Below are 23,989 nucleotides of genomic sequence, written 5' to 3'. Positions count from 1 at the left end.
CCCTGAGGCAGATAACTATTATAAGTACACATGAGTTTCTTAAGAGCATTGGAGTTAGAATTACTGAGTGGTAGAGGAAGCATAGCGAAGTCCAGGAGCCTGAAATAGTCTACATTTGAGAGTGTAACCAGAGCATGGGTCTGTCTTGAAGGGTTTGACATCATTCTCTTAGTGGTCTGACACAGAATTTGCGATCTCAGGCTCCCTGAGCTGATTCTCAGTGTTTTCTGCCCTAGTGACTGGCTGTACTTTAAACTCCATACCGTCCCTTACTTTTAGCAGTTGCTATGTTGTGCTGCTCCTATCTTAATTTATTTTAAAGATTTATTCCCTTAATTTATGTATATGAGTACACTCTCGCTGTCTTCAGACATAACAGAAGAGGGCATCGGATCCCATTGTAGATGGTTTGGAGCTACCATGTGGTTGCTGGGAATTGAACTCAGGACCTCTGGAAGAGCAGTCAATGCTCTTCACCAGTGAGCCATCTCTCCAGCCCATCTTAATTTTTTTTTAAAAATCATTCCTTTTCCCTTCTCCTGGTTGATTGCAACAGTCCCAATCTAAACCATCTTTATTATTTCTGTTGACTTAATAGTCTTTGTGTATATTTTCTCATTTAAAATTTTTCTACTGTAGCCAGAAAATTTTTTTTATAGGTGCCATATCTACCTGGAACCATTTTATACTTTGTTTTATAGACTGAATTTGACTATTTATTAGTCATATTTTTATTGCATGTTCTCATTACTCTTCTTGAGGATAGGGACATTTTGCCCTGACTCAGTAGTAGCACAGTGTGGTCATTTGGGCTCCGTGCCTGCAGAGAATGGAGGGAGCGTGTGGTGACACTTGGGTTCATACAGGGTTAATATAGGTAGGCATGCCGTTCTGAAAGTTAACTTGGGCTGCAGTGTGGAAGGTGTGTTTGTCGGAAGAAGATATGGCTGATACTGAAAATTCTCTGTGTATGTAGTAAGTACACAGAGCGTAATGCTGTGTTGAAGATGGAGAGGTTCTAAATTCTTCAGAAGAACTTCATGTGTATGAAAGATACTTTTATGTTTTTAAATAATTTTTATTCCAGTTACTCTAATTTCATTGCAGCCTTGATTAATGATAGTTCGTTTATTTTCTTTTTAGCAGACATTTTACCAAACCTCCATCATTCCTCATCAGATGTGTCTTGTGTCCCTGATACAAATAGTGTGTATGAAAGAATTCGACTTGAGAAACTTCCTTTTGCCCATAGAGCTGTTAGTGTCAGCACAGATCCAAGTGGGTGCAACTTTGCAATCCTACAGTCAGACCCTAAAACAAGGTATAATTGTCTTTAATATATTCTATTTTTAGAAGGAATAATCATTAGACCTTCTTTTGTTTTCAGTAGCTCCTGATGCATATTCAATTGAGGAGCTGTTAGTAAGATCTGTAGAGACGTTCAGCAAATGAGTATGTTACAGGGCAATCACTGGGATAGTGTGTCTTCCCCTAGTGTGTACCTGAAAACACTGAAGATGGTGCATATGCCCACACAGCATCTGTCTTTAGCCCATGCTGTACTTGAGAGTCCCGGGCTCTGAAGGATGTAGTATAAATACTTTTTAGGTAGTGTGTAAAAGTTTCTGACTTTTGAATATGATAATTGACAAAAAAGAGGTGGTATGGTCACAGAAAATATATTAGGAGATATATTAGGGGAGAGAGAAGAGGAACATTAGTGGCATTGGTGGAGAGGGAGGAGGACCTGGAAGTGGGGTGACCATCCATTCTGGTTTGCCCAAGTCCGAGGCAGAGCGAGAGCAGTAATCACCTCCCTTGCTAGGGTGTTATATGGACGGACAGGGTGTGGTTACAAGTATGGAGCACTCAGGCTTGTAGACTGATTGATATATATATATTTTTTTTTCACTTGTGTGAGTAACTATGACTTTAGTTTTATTTGCTTAGTTTCTTTTTTTTTTCTCCACTTCTAAAATTAATTATGTAAGAAAGGAAAAACTTGGGAACTATTCTTATTTTTATTGTTTTTAGTATGTTGTTTAACCTTATGCAAAAACAAATAGAAACACACTAAAGGTTGACAGAATATTTAACATTTTTTGGGTGATATTCTTGTATTTTACAAAATGCCAGAATTGAATGTTTCTAAGTTTAGTTTAAGTAAACCGTTTCTTTTCAAGGGCGTCAGCTTCTGATATATTTCCTTGTTCTCTTCATAGTAGTAATTATCTTTGCTTCATTTCCAGCCTTTATGAGATTCCAGTTGTGTCTTCATCATCTTTTTTTGAAGAATTTGGCAAGCTCCTGAGGGAGACAGATGAAATGGACAGCTTCCACGATGTGACCTTTCAAGTTGGCAATAGACACTTCCCCGCACATAAATACATTTTGGCCGTGCGCTCTGACTTCTTCCAGAAGTTGTTTCTTTCAGATGGCTCTTCTTTAGAGCTGACGGATGTTTACCAGAAAGACGAAGATGCTGCTGGCTGCCATCTCTTTGTGGTGGAGAAAGTCCATCCTGACTTGTTCGAATACCTCTTACAGTTCATGTACACAGATACCTGTGACTTGTTAACTCATGGCTTCAAACCAAGAATGATCGTGAAGAGAAAGGCAGAAGACTGTGAGGGCTCCCCAGATTCTCATCTGCACACTGTGAATTGCCATGTGGATGATAAACAGAAGTCAGCATTTGAGGTGTACAGAAGCAACCAGGCCCACACACTTAGTGAACGGCAGAAGAGCAAACCCAAATCTTCTAAGAAGGGAAAAGGTGTTGGGGACGACGACCCTGTAAGGATGTTGCAAAGTGTTGCTAAGAAGTTTGGCCTCAGTAATTTGAGTAGCAGGTACAGTTCCTCATCCTGAGCTCCCTCCTGAGCCCGCCTCAGCCCTCCTGAGCCCTCTCAGCCCTCCCTTGAAGCATTGTTGTCTCTTGTGTTTCCTTTCACTCTCCTGGCTTCCCTTTTCCTCTCTCTGCCTCTGGGGTAGTAGTACATGGATGGGACCTTTCCCTCACTGCTGCTTTCTGGCAGTTATCACTGAGGGACTTCCTCATGTAAACTCATCAGAAAGGTTGCTGCTGGGTTTCAGTGCTGTGCGGGAAGAGTGGCAAGTCCTACTGTGTGCTGGAAAGGTCTCTGTCTCAGACCTGCACAGTGTGTGCTTTGTTTCTCTGCTCACCCTGGCCAGGGCAGGTCTCTATGGACCTCAGCTTCTCAGTATGGAAGGGACTTGTGTTGTTGAAAGAGGCTTGCCATGGAGCTATATAAAGTGTCTCCCTGCCCCTGTCATCGTGAATCAGTGTTGGTATCCGTTTCCCACACAAGGCTGCCCCGTGAAGCTGCTTGTGCTAGTATAACCTGTCATAGATGGGAGCAGGAAGGGATGTATGCAGTGATTCCTATTGGAAAATAAAAAAAAGACTGTTAGAGCTTTCATTTGTGCCTTCTCAATAATGGTATGAAGCATATTTTAAATTCTAATTAAAACCATGCTTTCCTGTGGCCTGGAATGAGGTCTCTTGTTCCTTTCTAGGAGGTGATGTAGCGGTGTTTAACTATAAGCTGCCAGATTTTGTTGTGTGTGGGTCTTAGGAAAGCACTTTATTCACCTTTTGTTAATTTATATTTTTCCTTGATAGGTTAGAAGGAGTCAGATTGGAAAATGAAAAAATTAATGTTATTGCGAAGAAAACTGGCAATAAACTGAAGCTAAGTCAGAAAAAATGGTAAGTTAGTAAATGAGGATCAGGTTTGCATAGTTAGACCTTTGGTTCCCAAGATGGAAGTGGAGCTGTTTGCAGCCCTCACGAGAAGGAAGCCACCCACCACCCGATTACCTCTACTACTCTTGGAGGGGATGGGAGCCATTGAGCAAAAGCAGTCACTGCTCAAGTCATTGAAGGAGGAGGCCCTTCTCTCTGTTTAATTCAGATGAAGAGAAGGATTTTATCCGTTGCTGCTTTAGTTTTGAATCTTACAAGTGGCAGTGCACGCCGCCCTCCTCCCCCTGCAGACTGTGCGTTTTCATCCTGACGATGAGGGTTTGCTTAGTGCACTTTCCCCAAGGATAAGTACTCGACCGACGTGCATAGTTAGCATGTTGGGTAGATACTTTATAGGTGATCAGTCTTGGAGGAGGAGGAGAAACTGAAGATTTTGGGGGATTGCTTGGCATGCAGTAGGTTGTTCAAATAAGAGAATTAAAGAGTTTTGAGTATGCTACTGACTGTCACTCCTACCTTGCCCGCAATACAAAAGAAAATCAAGTGGAAGGTTTTAAAGTTTAGATTCAGTTTCCTTTTCAATAAAAATGTAAAAGTATTTGGCTATTACTGTTTTCATGAGTAGTGAGAGGTGAGTGCATGCATAGCCACAGTTTTACTCTTGCCAGCATTTGACTAAGATCAAAGTTGAGCCAAATCCTTGGGTTTTTCTACCTTCTCTGCAAATATGCAAGAAACTGATCTTTGATTGAACTCTTTTTTTTTTCCAGTTCGTTTCTGTATGATGTCACCATGAAGTCTGTGGATGGAAAGGAGTTCTCCTGCCATAAGTGTGTGCTCTGTGCGAGACTTGGTAGGTGGCATCTGCGCGCTGCTGCTGAGAGCTTTGTTCGATTCTGCTTCCCTGTTCTGACCGCACTGTCTTTCTTTCAGAGTATTTCCACAGCATGCTTAGCAGATCGTGGATTGAGGTGAGCTGTAAGGACAAAGTGGATGGGCCCCGCTGCATAGAGTGGGGCTCTACACTCAGACATTCAGAATTGGAACTTTTTATTGCATTAGCTCTTTAATTCATTTGTGTTAAAGTGTATGTGTTCAAGTTTGCTAGAAAATACCAACATTTGGAAGTTAACGTAGTCGCTATAAAGCTGATTAAAATTCACAATCATACCATTATTGAGACACACAATAGTACTGTCCTGTATGCCTTGTTTTCTGAAATTTTCTGTGTCCCTTTTTCATGTTATATTGAATTAAATGTCTCATTTCAGATTTGTGTTTTATAAATCTTTCAAGGGTCTTTGGTGTGATTTCCTGTCTGCAGTTTGCGTAGTAGTAACCCACCTTAGAAAATTGTCCTATTTTATTGCTTCAGATGAATGAGTTTATTCTGTCTTTGTGCTCATAGGCCTCCAGCTGTGCAGCTCTGGAAATGCCAATCCAGTCTGAGATTCTGAAAGTGATTTTGGACTACCTCTACACTGATGAGGCTGTGGTGATAAAAGGTAATGAAAGGAGGCTGAGCTCGTTTGGTTATATATAGTAGAGTGGTACAATCCCCGCGAACCATCATCTCCTTTGAGGTGCACTGTCACCGGAGGTGTAAGTTACAATAAGTATCAGGTTATTACGAATAGTTCTCAAGCAGAAAAGGTACATTTCTGTCACACTGAATTATTCATTTTAGAATTATGTGTATTCACTTCAGGTTGATCATTTCATGGTCCCATTGTGAGAATGTCTGAGCCAGTATGGTGAGTGGTTAGACCCGACAGAAACTAGAATTAACTGGGAGGGAGATGGGCCTCTGGACACATGACTGTGGAGATTGTCCTAATTATGTTAGTGGAGATAGGAAGACCGTGCAAGAACCATCTGCTGTGGATGGAGCCGCTCCCTGCCTGGGTCCTGGATTGTATGAAGTCAACTGTGAGCCAGAATCCACCCTTTCTTGCCGAATTGCTTTAGTTTTTTTTCCCCCATAGTAATAGGAAGAGAAGTTTAAATACTAATGATTTGGCGGTGGATTTTTCCTGGTTCCCCAGCCAAGAGGTGGATTTATTTTGATGTGTTCACAGTTTGTTGTAGTTGTCGTTCTGACAGGTAGAAAAGAATCATAAGTTTCTTTACCGTGATGTCTTAACTTAGTTTGTTCTTACTACTTATAATGGGTATAGAATAACAGAGGAATTTTTTTCTTTTTCTTTTTTTAGAGTCTCAAAACGTGGACTTTGTTTGTAGTGTTCTTGTCGTGGCTGATCAGCTTCTCATAACTCGGTTAAAGGAGATTTGTGAAGTAGCATTGACTGAAAACCGTGAGTACTTTAAGAGTAGAGTGTTGGCGTGTTTCCAGATTGACCTAATGCGATGAGTGTATATTGACTTTGTTGTAGTAACTTTATTATTCCATTTAAAGTGAAACAACATTGTTTTGTCTGTGTGTCTTTAAAAAAAAGTCAAGACAGTTGGGCATTGGCACTCAATGGCATTCAATCCCAGTACTTGGAAGGCAGAGGCAGGTGAATCTTTGTGAGTTGGAGGTTAGCCTGGTCTACATAGTTAGTGTTGCAGAGCTGCATAGTGGGATTGTGCATCAAAAACAAAAATAGCAAGACATTTAGATTATTATATGCTCTCATTTCTGAACACATTCTTTCCGTAGAAATAACTGAAAATATATCCACCTTAGATTTAACAACTATTTTTATTAATATGCCATGAAACCCTAAATAGGGAAGGTGATTCTTGTGTGTCTATGGATTTCAGTATTGAATGGTCTTGGTTGCATTTTTTTTCCTTTCTTTTTACCAACCTATTTCCATTTGCTGGAACTTTTATGAAGTTCTTCCCTTAGCTTAATTCGACAAAATGCATGGACTCTTTTCTTTCAAATCTTTTACTGTGATTTTTTTTTCTTAAAGTCAGTTGCTTTCCCAAACACATCTTAGAAATCGAATATTAATTTTTACTTGTGGTTTGCCTGTTGCATCCTGATTCTTCAAGCTGTGGAAATGGCCACATGTTTTTCATTTTCCACCATTTGGATCTTGCTGTCAGTGTTCACACTGAGCTCTGTATAACTAATCCTTTCAGTGCAAAGTGACTTTGAAGTGCCCTTTTTTACTTTTTTCATTTGGATAACTTTGTATAGTCTAATATGAAAGTTGCAGTTTTCATAGCCTGATATGTAAGCATATGCAGTAGTGTTACGTTTTCATTTCGTGGCTGCATTGGAAAATATGGAAGAAGTTCTGTCATTTTTTTTTTCCTTGAGTGCTGTGAACTGTCTGCTCCTTGGTTAGAATAGGAAAACAGCCCAGCTTTTCTTTCCACAAGCAAGAAGACGCTGCAGCAGAGAGCTTGCCGTGCCTGGGTATCCCATTGGCTCAGGGCTTCTGCTGACCTCCTGGGTATTCATGCTTTGCTGTGTCGTGTCTACTGGTAAATACGTTCCTCGCAGAAGGGTTCCCTGGGAGCCTGCTCACCGAGGCATTGCACACACCGTTCTCAGCTGAGCAGGTCGAGGAAAGCTGCTCTGTGCTGTGAGGTGACTTCAGCATCATTGCCAGTTTTAGCTTAGAGGGAGGCAGAGACATAGTGACTGCAATAGCAAGTTTTGACAGTGTAGGGGAGAAAGAAAAAAGAAATGGGACAAGACAGCTTTGTTCTTCTGTTGGCTGGAAACTCTGTATGAATAAGATGGTGAAACCTTTAGGTAGCTGTAGCTATGAGCAGGTAGAATATTCTTAGAGGGTTTCTAGCAAAACAGCACTTCATGTAGAACACTTACTTAACGTTACTAGACTTGGGCTCTTGTATAATCTTATGCACTAGCAGGGACAATACCGCAGTAAGATGTACATGTATTTTTGTATATACAGACTAGTCAGCATTTAGAATGAATTTACCAGTTTCTCTTAGACTTAATGCTTGGTTTAGTTTGTTCTTGTAGTTGGTTCCAAAACAAGGTCTTTGTGTGCATTCTAGACTCGGGGGATGTACACAGTCCTGCCTCAGCCTCTTGCATGCTGGGATTGCAGGGTGTACGCCACCCTGTCCACCTTTATTTTTCAGAGTTAGAGAAAGATTAACTACTCTACTCTCTGAATGAAAGGGAAAGTTGTTCACTGATGAAAGTGAGAACTCTTTAGGGCTGTTGGGAAGGACAGCAATAGGTTTCACTAGCTTTCAGCTAACATGAATTCCCCTTCTCTATTTTGTTTTCTCTAAATTTTTTGTTTGTGCAAGCTTTTTTTGTCTCCTCAAAATGAGCCAGTTAAAATACTTTGGCATCCTATAATGAAACTCATTTCTACATTTACCCTAGCAATCATTTTTTTGTTTTCTTGTTTTAAATGTTGAAATCTTGTAACTTTAGAAATGCAAGTATTTCACTTATTAAAGTAATTCACCTCCATCTAATTTTGCAAATCTCTTTTTTTTCTGTAGTTACCCTTAAGAATGCTGCGATGCTGCTGGAGTTTGCAGCCTTGTACAATGCTGGGCAGTTGAAGCTCTCTTGTTTACAGTTCATAGGACTGAATATGGCAGCTTTACTTGAAGCAAGGTGGGTTGGGTGTCTCTGCAGTATGACATGAGCAAGCAGATTTTTATATAAAATAAAAGATGCATTTGGACCTTAAAAGGAAATCATGTGTTTACCTGGATGGAAGGGAATCATGTGTTTACCTGGATGGAAGGAGTTGAGAAGTGCTAAGGAGTTGGCCCTTAGGATTTGAGGGACCAGGGAAACTTCAATATTTCTAGCAGCGTCTTAAAAATTGTTTTTTATTGAGACAGCTTTATAGGAGTAGACAAACATAACATTTTATGTAATTCTTCATCAGGTATATGTTTTCTAAGAGTGAAAACAGCATGTATGTAAATATTACAAAAAGGAGGCTGTCTCAAAATATACATAGCATTCCAAGCTAATGTAATTAATTATGCTACAGTTGTTGAAAACTGATATGATACAGATTTGAATATGAAAGTTGCTTTCTACTAGTTGTAGAAATAGCTTCAAAAACAACAGTTTGTATGTGCATGTATACACATACACTTTGTATGTATAAAACAACTATATAGGTAAATATGTACACACATATAAAAATGAATGTAAACCTTGTCTTAGATTTTCATTGGTGACTCAAGTTCCTGTTGGAACCTCTGACATCTTGAAGATACTTGATGTATTCCAAACATCATTTTATACTTGAAGATGTTAAGACTCAGGAGCAGAGCGAGCTGCTCACAGTCAGGAGTTGATTGGAGCTGTGGTAATGCTAGGTGGAACCTGGATACGCTGATGCTTAAGCCAGATGCTATCCTTACAGTACTCCCTGTACAGACAAGTGCTATAGTTTGTGGAAAATGAAGGTTGAGAAATGAGCACTTGCTTCAGTTTTATCAAGATGTTTATAGAATATGTTTTCTGGTTACCCGAAATACATAATATAACTACATCTATTTCCAAAAGAAATTTTAATAGCTAGTATATATAAACTTGAGAAAGAACTTTGTTACTTACTTGACAGTTTGAAATAAACATGCTTAAAAATCTTGATAGCTGCTAAATCATTTGAGTCTTAAGCAAGATTTTCCCCCTGTTTTTCAGGTCTCTGGATGTTTTAAGTGAGGATGTTTTGAAGGACCTTTCCATATTCTACAGAAAAATGGTAGGATATTTGTTTCCTCAGTGCAGATTCCTCAGTACAGGGCATTAGACCTGAGTGACAATGGAGTAAATTCATAATGAATACAAATGCATTATCTTTTAGAAATTAGAACATTAAGAGCTACAGAAAAGTGCAAATATCAAGACTGAAGACATAGTAAAATTAACCCATCTCTTAAAATTTCTCTAAAATGGAAGTCTCTGTGATTCAGTTTTGGCAAAGGTTAGGGCAGTCCAGAGCATTGGCTTACACGACACCTGAGAGATGGATCAGTCTGCGCTTAGACAGATTAAAATTTCCCCAGAAATTTTCTGTAATAATGCTTTTTAATTAGTCTATTTGAAATTTTCTTTTCCCATTCTTTTTTGTGAATCATTAGGCATCCTATTATCTGACATGAGTGGTATTATCAGTTTTTGGAAGTCATTACAAATCTCGTATTGACAAAGTTCTATCTTTCATACTGTAGATTCCAGCAATGGAGAGAAGAGTCATTACACCGTATCAAGATGGGCCAGATATTAGCTCTATGCAAGTAGAAGACGGAGAGGTCTTTTTTAAAGAAGAAATAAACATGGAACCAAATTACTCGTAAGCTCTATTGTCTTTTTTCTTTCCCCCTTTTTCTTGTTACGCTGTTGGACACCTGATACTTTTATATTAACATTAGAATTATAAATTGAGAAGTTCTGATATGGGAAGTATGAATGTGCAGTTTTAGTTTTGATATAATGCCAAGTAATCATACATAATTGATATTTTAAATCTGAAATGTTCAACACCTAAGTATAAGAATACTGTAAGCTTCAGAGAGACATACAGGTTAGGTAAGTGGATTTGTCTTCATGGTCTTCTGACCTCCTGAAGTTATGGTAAAGACATTTTAAAGAGCAAGCAGCTGCACTACAGCCTGAAGACCAGGAAAGTGCCAGAGGTGGTCAGGAGGTGAGGCTGCTGTTGGCAGCTGGAACACTGCCGCTCTGTGATAATGACCACACAAACTGAAACAGTTCTGGAAGGGCTTGGAAGTTACAGCAGCCAGGCTCACATCAGTTAGGACAAGTGGATTCCGTTCCCTTTGGGAGTCCTGTTCGGCCGAATGATCGTCTCCTCGCCGTCTTGGTTGAAGACTGCAGGTTTGTAGTTGGGAGACTGGACAAGAGAGGATCCAGAGAGGAATGCAGTAACCATAGATGGGTTGGTATTTTCTTAGTGCCCTCTCCACAGACCCTGACTGCTTCAGTCGATGGTGACTACACTAGCTTTTTGGTATAACAAAAAAGCAAAAACAAACCAACAAACAAAAATTCCTGGAGGAAAAAAAGGTAAAGGTGAAGGTCTTAACAGCCAGCTTCTGCAGTTTGTCCATATCTGGCTGCTTGCTTGCGGAGTGTCACAGCAGAGCTGGCAGAGCGGGGCTGCTCACCTCTTTAGGCCCAGGAGAGAGAAGGGGGAAATGGTGTTTTTAATATTTTAAAGCTTCACCTCAATACCGGGCAGTCTGCCTTAATCCCCTAAACTAATCTGGCTACCTCCCAGCCATGATCTCAGTTATACTTGAAATTAGGCCTTCCATGTCTCTGCTGAACTCTCAAGAACTCTTTCCTCCTTACCCCTCATGGCAGATTTGAATCTTTCTTCCTCTCTCTCTCTCTCTCTCTCCTTCCTCTCCTTGGCAGAAGTCCCGCCCTATTCTCTCTTCTGCCCAGCCATTGGATTATCAGCACTTATTGACAAAGGAAAGAATAAATGTTAAGAATTGTGTATACAGACTTGAGACAGGAGATTCTTGACATTAAAATGCGGTGTCTGGATTGAAATAAGATATTGGGGTAGAGAAATCAGCATTGGAGTAGCACAAGGATACTTCTTACACAGAGCACAGAAGCATCGTGCCTTCAAGGGGCCAGGATATGCTTCCAAGAATGCCCCAGTGACCTTTGTCCTTCTGAATATCTCATTACAATGGGCATTCATAAATTTGTTAATTCATTGGTGAAATTGGACTCCTTACTATCCAGGGTTTTTCTGTGACCCTGCTTATGCGCCTTGCTCCATCTGGGATCACTTTGAATATGTGAATCTGTGGGAGGACAGATCCCCATTTTATATTTAGACCCCAAAAGTGATATTTGAGATTCCCTCAACGAAATGTGTTGCCTAACAACTTTAGCAACCTCTACATAGAATAAATACCTAATTGGTATTATAGGATCACACTAGTTAGTTACACAATTATTTATTTCTGGGGGACAAATAATTTTCAGTGTAAAGTCTTGGGTGTGAAGGTCATTTACTCTAGACAAACAACTATAATAATACCTCAATTATTCTTGAGTTCCAGAAATATTCTTTTGATTACTTTTTAAACTCTTTTTCAAATATGTGAAAATATGTGATATTATTTTGAACAATGGAATTTAGACATATCCTTAAATGGATAACACATATGATATTGAAATTTTAAAACCTATAAACATTGAGTTAATTAAGTCATATAACTGCCACAAAATGGTGTGTTCAAAGCTGGCTTGTATGATATAGTATATAATGAGATGTTAGACATTTCATTAAAATAAGAGAGTTGTTGCCACTCACAGATATCTACTTTCCCTCTACTGATTCATAGTACTTAATTCAAGCAATGAAACATTCACTCAAATGCTCTAAAAAATACCACAAGGGCTGGGAAGATGGCTCCATGGGAATGAACACTACTCTACAGCATGAGGAGCGGAGGTGGGACCTCAGCTCATTGTTAAATACCAAATCTGGCCATATGCTTGTAATCTTGCAGTGCTGGGAGGTGAGGCATAGGAGGATCTCTGGGGCTTGCTGGCCAGCCAGGCTGCAGGCTCAAGGCAGGAGGCTGGGGTGTTGGGGTGAAGTAATAAAAGCAAACATTGGGAGATTCAGATTTAATGAGAGATCTTGTCTCCTGTGAATGAGGTAGAAGGTGATGGAGCAGGACCCTCGATGCCCTCACAAGCATACAGCGTGAGCACATGTGCGTGCGCACACACACACACAGACACACACACATGCACGCACACTGGTTGTGTTTCTATTTGAAGATTATAGTTCATGTAACTGCAGTGTTTTGCCATTTGTTTTGTAAAGGCTTTATTGTGAGTAGAGGTGGCTCAGCCCTTCTTGACAGCAGTTTTCCTTATCATAGCCAGGATGCTGTTCAGCTCTTCTCACCTTCTCACTTCCTCTTTATGTGTGTCCTCATTCTTGTCTTGATGAACTTGAAAGACCACCCCCCCACCCCACCCCCCCTCCCCGTCCTTGGAATCCCTGAGCAGCTCTGTAGAATGCTGTATATATGTGACTAGGCCCACATCTCAAATCAAGTGTACTTGTGTTCTTGGGGAAGTGTCTGTGGAAGTGGGTGTGACTCAACTCGTTTGTGTTCTCTATCACTTGGTAGCCCTTGTAGTGACTCTTGGTGACATGGTCACCCAGAACTCTCAGTGCTGCTCTTTAGTGACTATTGTAGCCAGTACTAGGTTCTTTAACTTCCACAACAATGCTGGCACTAAAGCAAGGAATAGATTGCACTGATGTATCGTCTAGTGAGGTTAGTGATTTGCCCAGCCCTTCCTGGGCGTATGTATAGCTGGTGCCTGCATAGCCTTACATGGTTTCTGTTTGATGAAACTCTTTCATCTGTTGATTTTACCTTTGATTTCCTAGGGAAACTATGTTCAAGAAGGCGAAAACAAGAGCTAAAAAGAAGCCACGGAAGCGCTCAGACAGTTCAGGAGGCTACACCCTTTCAGATGTTATCCAGAGTCCACCGTCTGCAGGTTAGTGTGTTTTAGCATATTCCTGGTCTCTGTGTGGAGGGCAAGAGGACAACTTTGATGAGTGATTTCTTTCCTTCACCACCATGTGGGTCCTGGGGATCAAGTTCATGTCATCGTCCTTGGTGGCAAGAGCCTTTAATTGCTGCTCCATGTTCAGTCTTATTTTGAAAATCTTTACTTACTTACTGAAACTGTAAAAGATGCATGCAGGCACACACATGTGCATACACACGTTATGAGATGCATGCAGGCACACACATGTGCATACACACGTTATGAGCATCTTTATAATCCATTTAGAGTCACTGTTAGTTGCCACATTTTCTTTCTTCTCTGTAACACACTTTCCTTTGTGTGGTTCTGAGGACTGACCCTGGCCCACATTCATGTCAGGCCAGTGTTCCCTGTGCGACAGCTTGTACAAGTTGTGTCTTCTTAGAAACACAGTTGCTTATTGCCTACTTGGCTCTCTAAACATTCCACATATACGGGGGTGTACTGACCGAAGCTGTTTGTAGCTGATCCACTTGGAATACTTTGCAGATGTGATGTTCTCATAAATATTATGACTCTCTTAGCACTCTCATCTAAACCCAATATGAGTATCAGGTGTTTGGCACAGTTGGCTAGCTTTATCAAGCCTTAGATTCTGTATACGGATTTCCAGGACTACTTAGCGTGGTTTTAGAGCTTTGTTTTAGCCACTAAGATGCCTGGTGCTCTAGGAAGATTTCACACTGCCTTTGCTTGTTAGTTTCTCTTAGCTAAGTTTCTCTTGCTTTTTGTTTGTAGAGACTACTGTATGGCTTTCAGTGGTAGAAGTGTTAGCATATGGCAGTTAGACACAATCTGACACAATGTATTTTCTATCACATCATTCACAGGCAGTCTGCCTTGTGTCCCTTGGGAAGAGGTGGCTTTTATACAAGGCAAAGAAAGGATTGTTTCCTTTATTTATTTATTTATTTTTTTTTACAAATAAGGTACTTGATATTTGCTTGCTGTGCTAATCATTCATTTGATTTTCTTGATTTTAATGGGGTTTGAAAGCACACAGTTTCAAGTACAATATCTGAGATGAAAATTTGGTTAAAATACATGAGAGTGAGGAAAAGTTTAAATGTTATTGCCATGATTGTTTTAAGATTTATTTTTATTTTATGTATATGAGTACACTATGGCTGTCTTCAGACGAGGGCATTGGAAGTGGTTGTTGGGAATTGAACTCAGGACCTCTGGAAAAGCAGTCAGTGCTCTTAACCTCTGAGCCGTCTCTCTAGCCCTGTCAAATTCTTACTAATGGCAATTTCCTTAAAAGAACAATACTTCTGAGTGCATAAGAGACAGCACCCTTGATGTGTTTTAATTAGTCATAGAGATATAACAGCTCACATAAGGTCTACATCGTCAAGGTTATTTCGACACTTCGTGTAGGCTCTAATTAATTTGAAATGTGTGAATTATCACCTGGAATCAAGTGTCAGTTTACTATGCGTGGGATGACCCTGATACTTGGTCATCTCATAAAGTTCGCAAATTACAGAGATTTTACAGAAAACATTGTCCAACCCTCCGCTGCGGTCAGTAGGAGGTGTGCTCATGGGGCTGACTGCGCACCCCAGAGACCCTGGGGTGCTTCACCTTCACAGTGGAGCCATTGCCTCCCTGCACAGCACAGTGGCTTCTGTGCAGGGAGATTTCTGAGAAGGGACAAGCAGGGTAGTGTTGGTATGAAGCCCGTCACCTCTTCTCCCTTCTTATCTTTCCTGAGGAAGGAGGTTAACCTCTTCAAAGCAGATTTTTTTGTTTTTAGTAGATATTTTCTTTATTTACATTTCAAATGTTATCCCCTTTCCTGACCCCCGCCGAATCCCCCCTACCCCTCCTTCTATGAGGGTGTCCCCCATCTACCCACCCCACTCCCTTCAAAGCCGATCTTATGGAGCTCTGTGTCATTGGTTCTTATTGATTAGTTATTAGGTACTTAGGATGAATAAACAGTTACAATCTCTTTCATAGTAATCAGGGTTAGGGTTAGGTCACCTTAGTTTAAATAGTGCGTGCTGATGTGGTGTTATGAAATTTAAGTTTTATTACCATCTGGATCAATAAAGCTTCTTGCTTTCCCTTTGGCTCACTGAGTGTAACACATATGCTTAATGTGTCTGTGGCTAAAGTGTATTTATTTTATTTTATATTTTAGGATTATTAAAGTCTGCAAAGACCAATTCTGTGGAGTCTCTTCCAGAATTGTTGACCTCAGATTCGGAAGGAAGCTATGCAGGAGTGGCGAGTCCCAGAGACCTCCAGTCGCCCGACTTCACAGCAGGATTCCATTCGGATAAGGTCGAGGTTGGTCTGCAAGCCTTGTTCCCTCACCTTCATGGTTAGAGATGCCGACATTTTACCTTCATTTTTGTTACATTTTGTCAAACTTTGAAATACTCCCCTGGTGTTAACAAAGAAATAATATGTATAACGTTAATTTTTTTCCCCTGTGTTATATAGTTATTCTAATTATAGAAATTTTTATGTAGTTTGAATCCTTTATGAACTTCATTTCTAATCTTTTTGCAGGTAAAATATATTGATGCTAAATATATTGATAGAATATAGTATTATTGAATAGACATTGAAAAGTATATTTGCAGCCAAATTTCAGAAATATTTCAGAAAGTGCCTATTAAAATGAGATAAAATTTATCATAAAAAATGATTTTGAAAGTAAGAGTGCTTTCAAATTCTGGTATCTTTCACCCTGTTCATTGGAACACAAGCAGCCGGAAAGCTGCTCCACTGTGAGGCTGGCTTACGTGCAGGGCTCCTCCACTTGGCTCTGGAGGCGTCCTTGGGTGCCCTTGAGCTCCTGCTCTGAAGTTGTTCTCCACAGGAAGGAGTGCAGCTGCAGTTCAGAAACGGAATCATCCCTGAGACTTGGCCGCATTCATAAAGCATACTGGGGCAGCTAGACATTTTTTTGTTGCAGTTTTTGTTTTTCAAGCTGGACTTTTTTCTGTGTAGCCCTGGCTGCCCTAGAACTTACTCCGTAGACTAGGCTGGCCTCAAACTCAGAGATCAAAGTGCTGCTGCCTCTGCCTCCCAAGTGCTGGGATTAAAGGCACGAACCATGACCACCTGGCTATACCTACAATTTCTGAGACTATAAAGTTATTCTTCTTACAGAAAGTTCAAGTTTAATATAGAAGTTTGAGGGAACTTGTTGTTTTCATCTGGTTAATTTGAATGACAGTGGAGGTGTAAGGAAGGTGGAAGCCGTGTAATGAATGTCCTGTGAGAATAGAAGACTCTCTTCACAGTGCCTATGCCATTTCAAACCATTCTGAGCCTTTGGTGCTAGCAATGACATTAGGACCCATTAGAAGTGTCAACAGTATTTTACTGCCACGTTATTTAACATACTCTATCACCAAGCGAATTACAAGAAATTTGTACCAAATTTTTGAATCTAAAGTTAATTTTACTTCTAAAATACATATTTTAATATTGCTGCCTCATATCTTGTATGTACTACCTTTATTTTAATTTTGTTTGCTGTTTGTCTAAGTAGAAGTTTAGTATGTGCATTTCCTTTCCTGTGTCCACAGTAGCTAGCTGGTAGTAAGTGATTAGGGGTGGGGCTGCATAAGCAGTGGGCTTGGAGGCGCAGACCTTGAAAGTGCTACCTGGTTGAGCGTCACTGCCCTTCCTCTCTAAGCTCTGAGGCCCAGTGCCTGCTGTTAACTGCTACTTAGCTCTCCTGTTTTCTCGCAGGGGAAAGCTAAGCCATACGTGAATGGTATACCTCCTCCATGTACTAGGGAAGATGTAAAGCCGTGGGAGAAATCACCAACAACTAAGTCTGCTCCCCAGTTCATCCCCAGTAACAGAGTGGACACTGCAGCCTCTTCCAGTTGGCTTGCCGGCTCTTGCAGGTAGGCTATTCTTTTCTTGTTTTAAATTTATTTTCATTGAAATATCTTTTTTCATACACTACATTTTGGTCATGGTTTCCCTTTCTTCTCTCCTCCCGGATCCTCCTCACCACTGTACCCGTCTAACTTCATGCCTGATTTCTTTCTTCCTCTTTTAGAAAACAAACAGGCAAAAACCAAACAAATTATCACTAGAATTAAAACAAAAACAACCCCCCTACATGAACTATACACATAGATCCACACAGACACACATATACACACACACAAACACACATACACACATACCCATAAAAATAAAAAATCAGGGGAAAAAGCCCCAACAAAGCAATACGGGACAAAGCTATTGAGTTCATTCTGTGTTGGTCATATACGCCTGGGCATGGGGTCTACCCTTAAGAGGGATTTGTTTCCCCAGTGACCTCACTGGAGAAAATGGATTTTTCTTTTGTAAGCAGTTGTAAATTGGAGATGGCATCTGGGTTAAGGATGGGAAATCATGTCCACCTCCCTATCTCGGTGCTGGGACCGCATCTGGCTTAGACCTATGCAAGCCCTGTGCGTACTGCAGAGTCTCTGTGAGCTCATCTGTGCATCAGTCCTGTTGTGTCCGGACGACACCATTTCTTTAATGTCCCCCATCCTCTTGAGCTCTTAAAATATCTCTGCCTCCTCTCCACATACTTCTCACAGCTTGAAGGGGACAGGGGTTTGTGTGCCAGAGTCTCCTCTCTGCACACTGTCTGTCTGTGGGTCTGTGTATTATTCCTATCTACTGCAGGAGGAAGTGTCTCTGATGATGGCTGAGTGAGATGATGATCTGGAGTGTAGCAGAATGCCATTAGCAGTCATTGCTATGTTCATTTAGCAGAACAGCAGAGCCTGTGGCCTCTCTTGTCTGATGTTTTTGGCTTCTCAAATAGTTGTCAGACATGGGTTCCATCTCATGGAGTGGACCTTAAGTCCAATCAGGTGTTTGTAGTGGAGGTCAGGAAAGAAAGTGAAAATCACCCTGAGTCCCAGCCTGGTGTGGCCACTCCAGCAGGTAGGATTTTCATTTTTTTCTCTGTCTCTGAAAAAGTACTATTCTTTTTTAGCCAAATGAATATTTATAATAAAGAATACAAATCTATCCTAATACACAGAAAATTATCTGCATGTGTAGGAATTGCTAACCAGCTATAATAGGCCCTCCTCTAGATATAACTCATTGTATGTAATATCAGTGATACATAGTTTCTGTGAACACCTAGAACCATCTTGTGATTGTTTTGATAAACATGTAAAGAATAGCTGGTATAAAGTCACCAGTGAGCTGCTGTTCTGCTTCAGCTCCGTGTACATTCACAAAGTGCTCGGCTTTCACAGTGTTCTCAAGTTAGTGTATGCACCAGATTTTCTACATCATTGTCTAGGAGAACAGTGCATAGACTTTATTCCCTAAAGAGTTTTTAATACTGATATCTTCATAATAATTATTTTTAATTTATATTGTTATTCTTTTGAGAATCACAGTCACATTGTTCCCACTGCTCCCTGCTAACTCCTGTCTCTCCTCAAACTCACGACCTCTTCATTTGTAATTATCGCTTCATACTTACATGTATCTATAGACACACACACACACACACATACATATACACATGAATTCATTTAGTGTGCCTCATATGTACAAATGATTAGAAATAAACATTTGGGATTGGATAGCCTATTAGGGAGCTTGTCCAGAGAGTAAACTGATTCTCTTTGTCTCTGTGGCCATTGATTGCCTATAGCTTCTTCATCTGTGGGAGGGGCTTTCTGAAAGTCCCTCTATCTGTGTTGACATGTCTCCTGGTAGTATTTATGCAGATCTTGCTTAAGACAACTTTAGTGTTAGGATTTCATGGGTATGCTTCCCTGCCATGACAAGCTGCAGAATTTCTTAGTGAAATTAAGTAAATGATATATCATCCTTTAATATGTAGTAATGCAAAGTATTCTTAGTTATACCATAGATTTCAGTCATAACAGAAACTATATCCAGGGACTGTAGAATTTTTTTTTTTTTTTTTGGTTTTTCGAGACAGGGTTTCTCTTTGTAGCCCTGGCTGTCCTGGAACTCCCTCTGTAGACCAGGCTGGCCTTGAACTCAGAAATCCGCCTGCCTCTGCCTCCCGAGTGCTGGGATTAAAGGCGTGCGCCACCACGCCCGGCAGATCTTTTTTTTTTAATACTTACACTGTAGCCCTCTTCTCCTGGGGTCTCCAGTATTGTTGAGCACCCCCATATTTTCTGAAAAGTGCCCATTTTTGTTAATAATAGATGGTAGTGATCATCTTATTGTTTTCTAAAAATGAAATGATTGTCAAACTTAATTTATCTGGGAGGATAAGAAGTTAGAGTCTTGGTGAGTTCTTTTGCATAACATGACCCAAGGACTCCTGTTGTCTGGCTTTTTGTTTTGTTAATAGAATAATTTCAGGGTATCACTTAACTTGAAGAGCTTTAAAGTTTTTAGTTGTTGTATGCATCCATGGGAACAGCTGTCATTCAGGCTGCCTCTTTTGAAGATGGCTGAAGCTAACAAAATGAATCTAACTATTACTTAGACTATCAATTAGTTCTCATCAATCTTACATGTAATTATGGGTTCAGTTAAGTTTGATGTTGGGCGTTATAGGTAACGAATGCTTTATTACTTTCTTTTATGTCTTTTAGTCCTGTGAGTCCTCCTGTTGTGGATCTTAGAACCATCATGGAAACAGAAGAAAACAGACAGAAATATGGCGCAGCACCAAAGTCAAACTTAGGGTTGGTGAAAAAACCCTTCAGAACAAAAAAGACCGTGTTGTGTTGTATTTCAGTCCTACAGAATTGGGGATGATATAGTAGATCTGTTATTTTTGTTTGCATTTGATATAATAGTTATGAGCCTTCTGATAGCTAACAGTTATCAGTACTGTTTGCTAGCCGTGTGCTAATGGTTGGTCAGGCGGACGCACTAGTGCATTAGCGCACAGTGTCACTGCTGGAGTTCAGTCACCACAGAAGTGGTTGCTGGGATGGCTTACTTCTGAGAAATGCACAACTTCCATTCTGGGGGCTCATGTTTAACCATTGTTGATCAACAGTATCAACTGACATTTTAACTGTTGAAACTTAATAGAAAACATGTTAGGGTAACTTGAAGCAGAGATTAATTCTGAGTGATTTGTTTCTAGTACAATGATTTCTTAGGAAACTAAGATTTCTAAGAAACAGTGAAGCCAGTACGTAATTGGTTTACTCTAATTTAATTTTTAGAAAGATTATTTCTCACGGAATCAAACTTTCTCAGAAGCAACGGAAAATGATTGCATTGACCACCAAAGAAAACAATTCAGGAACGAACAGCATGGAAGCCATTTTGACAGCTCCTTCCAAGTCCCCCAAGCCTGCGAATGCATGGTATGCTCTAGTTGTCAAAACTACAGAGGCCTTGCCGTGCCTTCAGTGGTGGTTCTTGGCCTCTGAGGTTCCCCTGCTTGTGTTTCTAAAGTCTTTAAATATTTCATTCTCTTGTTGGCTTTAAACTTAAATGTTGGAACTTGTGTAGTACAGCCTTTAAAAAAAGTTTTATTATTTATTTTAGATGTGCTGACAGGTATCAATCATGGTTTCAAGTGTGTGTGGACTTCCTACTCTGATGTCATTCTTGCCAGGCTGTAGTTTCTGTTGGAAAGAATTTAGTGTTCATTTTAAGATAAGAAATGAACACCCTAAAATTAATTTCACAAAAGTAAACTTGATGTTTAGTGTTTTCTCCCATTGTCCTCCTGCGTGCATGCTTGGTTGTCTGGGCAGTGCTGTCCACTCGGTGTCATCGAGGGAGTTTGTGCCATCGCAGTCCTCCCGTGGCGGCCGCAAGGGTGGGAGTCGTCTCCGAAGATGAGTGCTGTGAGATGCTTGCTTGCCTCTGTGGAAACCCACGCCCTAATGCTTGGAGCACAGTTTAAGAGGAAGGTGCATGGACGGTGGGAGGTGCAAGGCAGGAGAGTCCTGCGTCAAAGGGCTCTAGGCGTTCTGTCAGGGTTCGTGCCTGTTGCTCTGTTCCTGAAAGTGAAGGACTTGTTGTTGTTGTTATGTTGTTTTGTTTCCCCCACCCCTGAAAATGTAAATTATTTTGAAGAGAATAGCAGAGTATTGATTTTGTCATTGCCTATCAAAGCACCAGTAGGTGCGCAACATGGTCAGTGAGCAAGGAAGCGAAGGAACAGGAAGTGGGAGGAGCCCCCTCAGAGCTGTTGAAGGTCTGGTGTGGGGCAGTTAAAGCGCTGAGGGCTTTTCTCTGAACGCAGCATGGGTGACCATGCCAGATGCTGTAGTCTGAGGGGATAAGTTAAACGCTTGAGGATCCTTTGAGCTGACTAATGTGGATTTTACTGTGTTGTCAGTTGGCTTACTAGCAGTAAACAAGGAAAGGGAGTTTCAGGCCCTTTCCTGGCAATGTCTTTCTTGGCCCCTGTGTTCTTTGGTCTTTCTCATTTTCTGTGGTGCCTTTTTATAGTGTTCACGACTCAGATACTATGATACACCAATCTACTCTGTAAATGTTCTCCCACTTGATATGTATGCGGCAGCGATCTATGTATACACACTAAGAATGTCATCACTTCAATAACTAAATCTTGATACAGTCTTGTTATCTGTCATTAATGAATGGCTAAACATGTTTTAAACATGAATACTACAGAGTAAGGAGACCATGTAGATGTATCTTATGACATATTGATAAAGGAAGTTCAAAAAATCATGAAACACAAAACCTAGCGTTTGATTGGCACTGCTGTTTGCGTCCGTAGCTGTTATGGTTCATTTCTATGTCTTGCAGTATCCGTCAGTGGTGACTTTGCTTTTCTGCTCTGGCTGGCAATCCCGTGTGCCCGTGTAGTGTAACTGATGAGGCATGCCTTGCAGGCTCCCTCTGGGACCCCACCTACCACGTCGGTGATTCCTTTGGGGTCCTTCTCCTCTCCAGAGCTGTTAGGTTTCTAGTGAGCAGCTCCTGCTTGCACTGGCGAGGTCTGTGTGGTCAGGTGCTGGCATTCTGCACGCTGATGAGAATGAGGAGGTTTCTGCTGGTACTTGGTTCATGTTCGGGATAGATCTTCACGGTTTACCATTTCATAGTTAGTGTTGGTGCATAGCACACAGCTTACTCCTGTTTTCCATTTATGACTTCAGCTTTCCCTTGAGCTAAGGTAGGTGACTTCTGGCACCGCAGCCACACCACCGGAAGACTGGTCTCTAGCATGTCTCCAGCCGATAGGACTCTCAGGGTCCTTCTTGTCCTCTCAGTCCAGTTTTGTCTTCCCGGGAACTCAGACCACTTGTCCCTGTAGCTGTCTACTGCACAGCCGTGCTGACCTCAGGCTGCTGTGACTTAATAGCTGTAGACTTAACATCTTTATTCTGGTTATTTTCTGTTTACTTTATATGGGATTTTAAGGAAAAGTAATCAAGTATTTGAAACCTCAGATTCTGATGTTCAAATTTAGCCAACTCTTTTTCCTAGTAATCATTAGCAGCGTGTGCTAAGCTCTCCGGGGACAGCAGTGCCTTCCTAAAATGCAGAGGGCGCCTAGTGTTGCTTGTTAGGGAGAATTCTAGGAATATGGGGAGAAAATGTCATTAAGTTTGACAGAAACATGAGGATATTTTCTTTGAAAAATAATTATGCCATGATCAAATATAAATGATATTCATTATGCATTCTTTTCTATAAAAAGACAACTGAAAAACTTATGAGTAAACAAATCAGTGATTAATCAAAAGATCATTTATATAACTGACCAAATAGAGATTATTTTGACTTCTAAATGGAAGTGGTATCTGAAATAATTTATTAATAATTAAGAATAAATAAATGTTTATGCTTAATGTTCTTTTATCACTTTAGACTCAACTATGTTTTTATTTTAAAGATTGTTTTCTTTTCTGTTAGAGATTGAGCCTAGGGCCTTAGGTATGCCAGGCAGGGTCTACCACTGAACGACACTCCATCCAGTACTGCTTCAGGATCCTCCAAACCTGCCTGTTTGTGAAACTCTTTATGATACATATTTGCTTCTATTCGTACTTATTAAACACTAAACTGAAATAACTTTTAAGATGTACCTTCAAGGATGTATATTTAGATACCTAATAGAATAATATACATAGTATATGATTATAATGGGCAGTGAGGTTATATGCATTTTATCTTAACTTTTTGGCACAGACAGGAAAGTATTTCTTAGAAACTTAAGGAATACATTATATACAATAGTAAATGGTTGGTTTTTAGGAGCTTTGAGGCACATTGAATACAAGTTAAAATAAGTATTACTAGTTGTTGAGTGTTTTCCCTCATAAATTTAAAGCTTAAATTGAGCTTCAGACAAAAAAACAGAGATAATATGATGCCTTTTATATTATAATCATTAGTTATGTATAGAATGCATACTTAAAAGAGGACAATTGCATTACTTAACATAATACATAATTTTATATAATACAGAACTTGTGCAGTGAACACACGTAATGTAGGTTGACTACCCTGAGACATCATTCTGTATACGTAGTAACTGAAAATGTATATTCTAGTTTAGAAAAGGAGAAAATCCAAAATTAGCATTTTAACTTGTAGGCTATCTTTACAGAATGTATTATGATGGTGCTTCTTTTTAACTACTTATATTTTATTTGTAGAATCATGTAATGAAAATTTACATTTGTGGATGTTTTTATATTTGTCTTTGTATTAATGTTAAATGTACAGTTAATTAAAGCACAAATTAGCCTGCTAGATTTTACACTGTGGTTGTAGAAGTGTTT

General features: G+C 40.2%; 1 protein-coding gene across 3 annotated transcripts in view; it reads left to right on the top strand.

The window, feature by feature from the left end:
* Ibtk (inhibitor of Bruton agammaglobulinemia tyrosine kinase) overlaps positions 1 to 23,989 on the top strand; it is a 63,345-nt gene that overhangs the window by 27,108 nt on the left and 12,248 nt on the right. Inside the window, exons 11-25 of one of the 3 annotated variants that reach the window (XM_006510765.4) lie at positions 1,147 to 1,321; positions 2,250 to 2,852; positions 3,647 to 3,733; positions 4,501 to 4,583; positions 4,664 to 4,701; positions 5,139 to 5,235; positions 5,944 to 6,045; positions 8,180 to 8,297; positions 9,348 to 9,408; positions 9,878 to 9,999; positions 13,108 to 13,220; positions 15,424 to 15,572; positions 16,992 to 17,152; positions 19,853 to 19,945; positions 20,438 to 20,581. In XM_006510765.4, the coding sequence (XP_006510828.1) occupies positions 1,147 to 1,321; positions 2,250 to 2,852; positions 3,647 to 3,733; positions 4,501 to 4,583; positions 4,664 to 4,701; positions 5,139 to 5,235; positions 5,944 to 6,045; positions 8,180 to 8,297; positions 9,348 to 9,408; positions 9,878 to 9,999; positions 13,108 to 13,220; positions 15,424 to 15,572; positions 16,992 to 17,152; positions 19,853 to 19,945; positions 20,438 to 20,581 (2,146 nt within the window). Of the gene's footprint in view, positions 1 to 1,143; positions 1,322 to 2,249; positions 2,853 to 3,646; positions 3,734 to 4,500; positions 4,584 to 4,663; positions 4,702 to 5,138; positions 5,236 to 5,943; positions 6,046 to 8,179; positions 8,298 to 9,347; positions 9,409 to 9,877; positions 10,000 to 13,107; positions 13,221 to 15,423; positions 15,573 to 16,991; positions 17,153 to 19,852; positions 19,946 to 20,437; positions 20,582 to 23,989 lie in introns of all 3 variants that reach the window. The other 2 variants (NM_001081282.2, NM_175371.3) reach the window with 2 other exon arrangements.

The sequence above is a fragment of the Mus musculus genome, chromosome 9 (genome assembly GCF_000001635.26).
Source record: "Mus musculus strain C57BL/6J chromosome 9, GRCm38.p6 C57BL/6J".
Classification (NCBI taxonomy): domain Eukaryota; kingdom Metazoa; phylum Chordata; class Mammalia; order Rodentia; family Muridae; genus Mus; species Mus musculus.
Note: the sequence above shows the minus strand (reverse complement) of the source record. Positions and strands in the feature narration are given on the sequence as shown.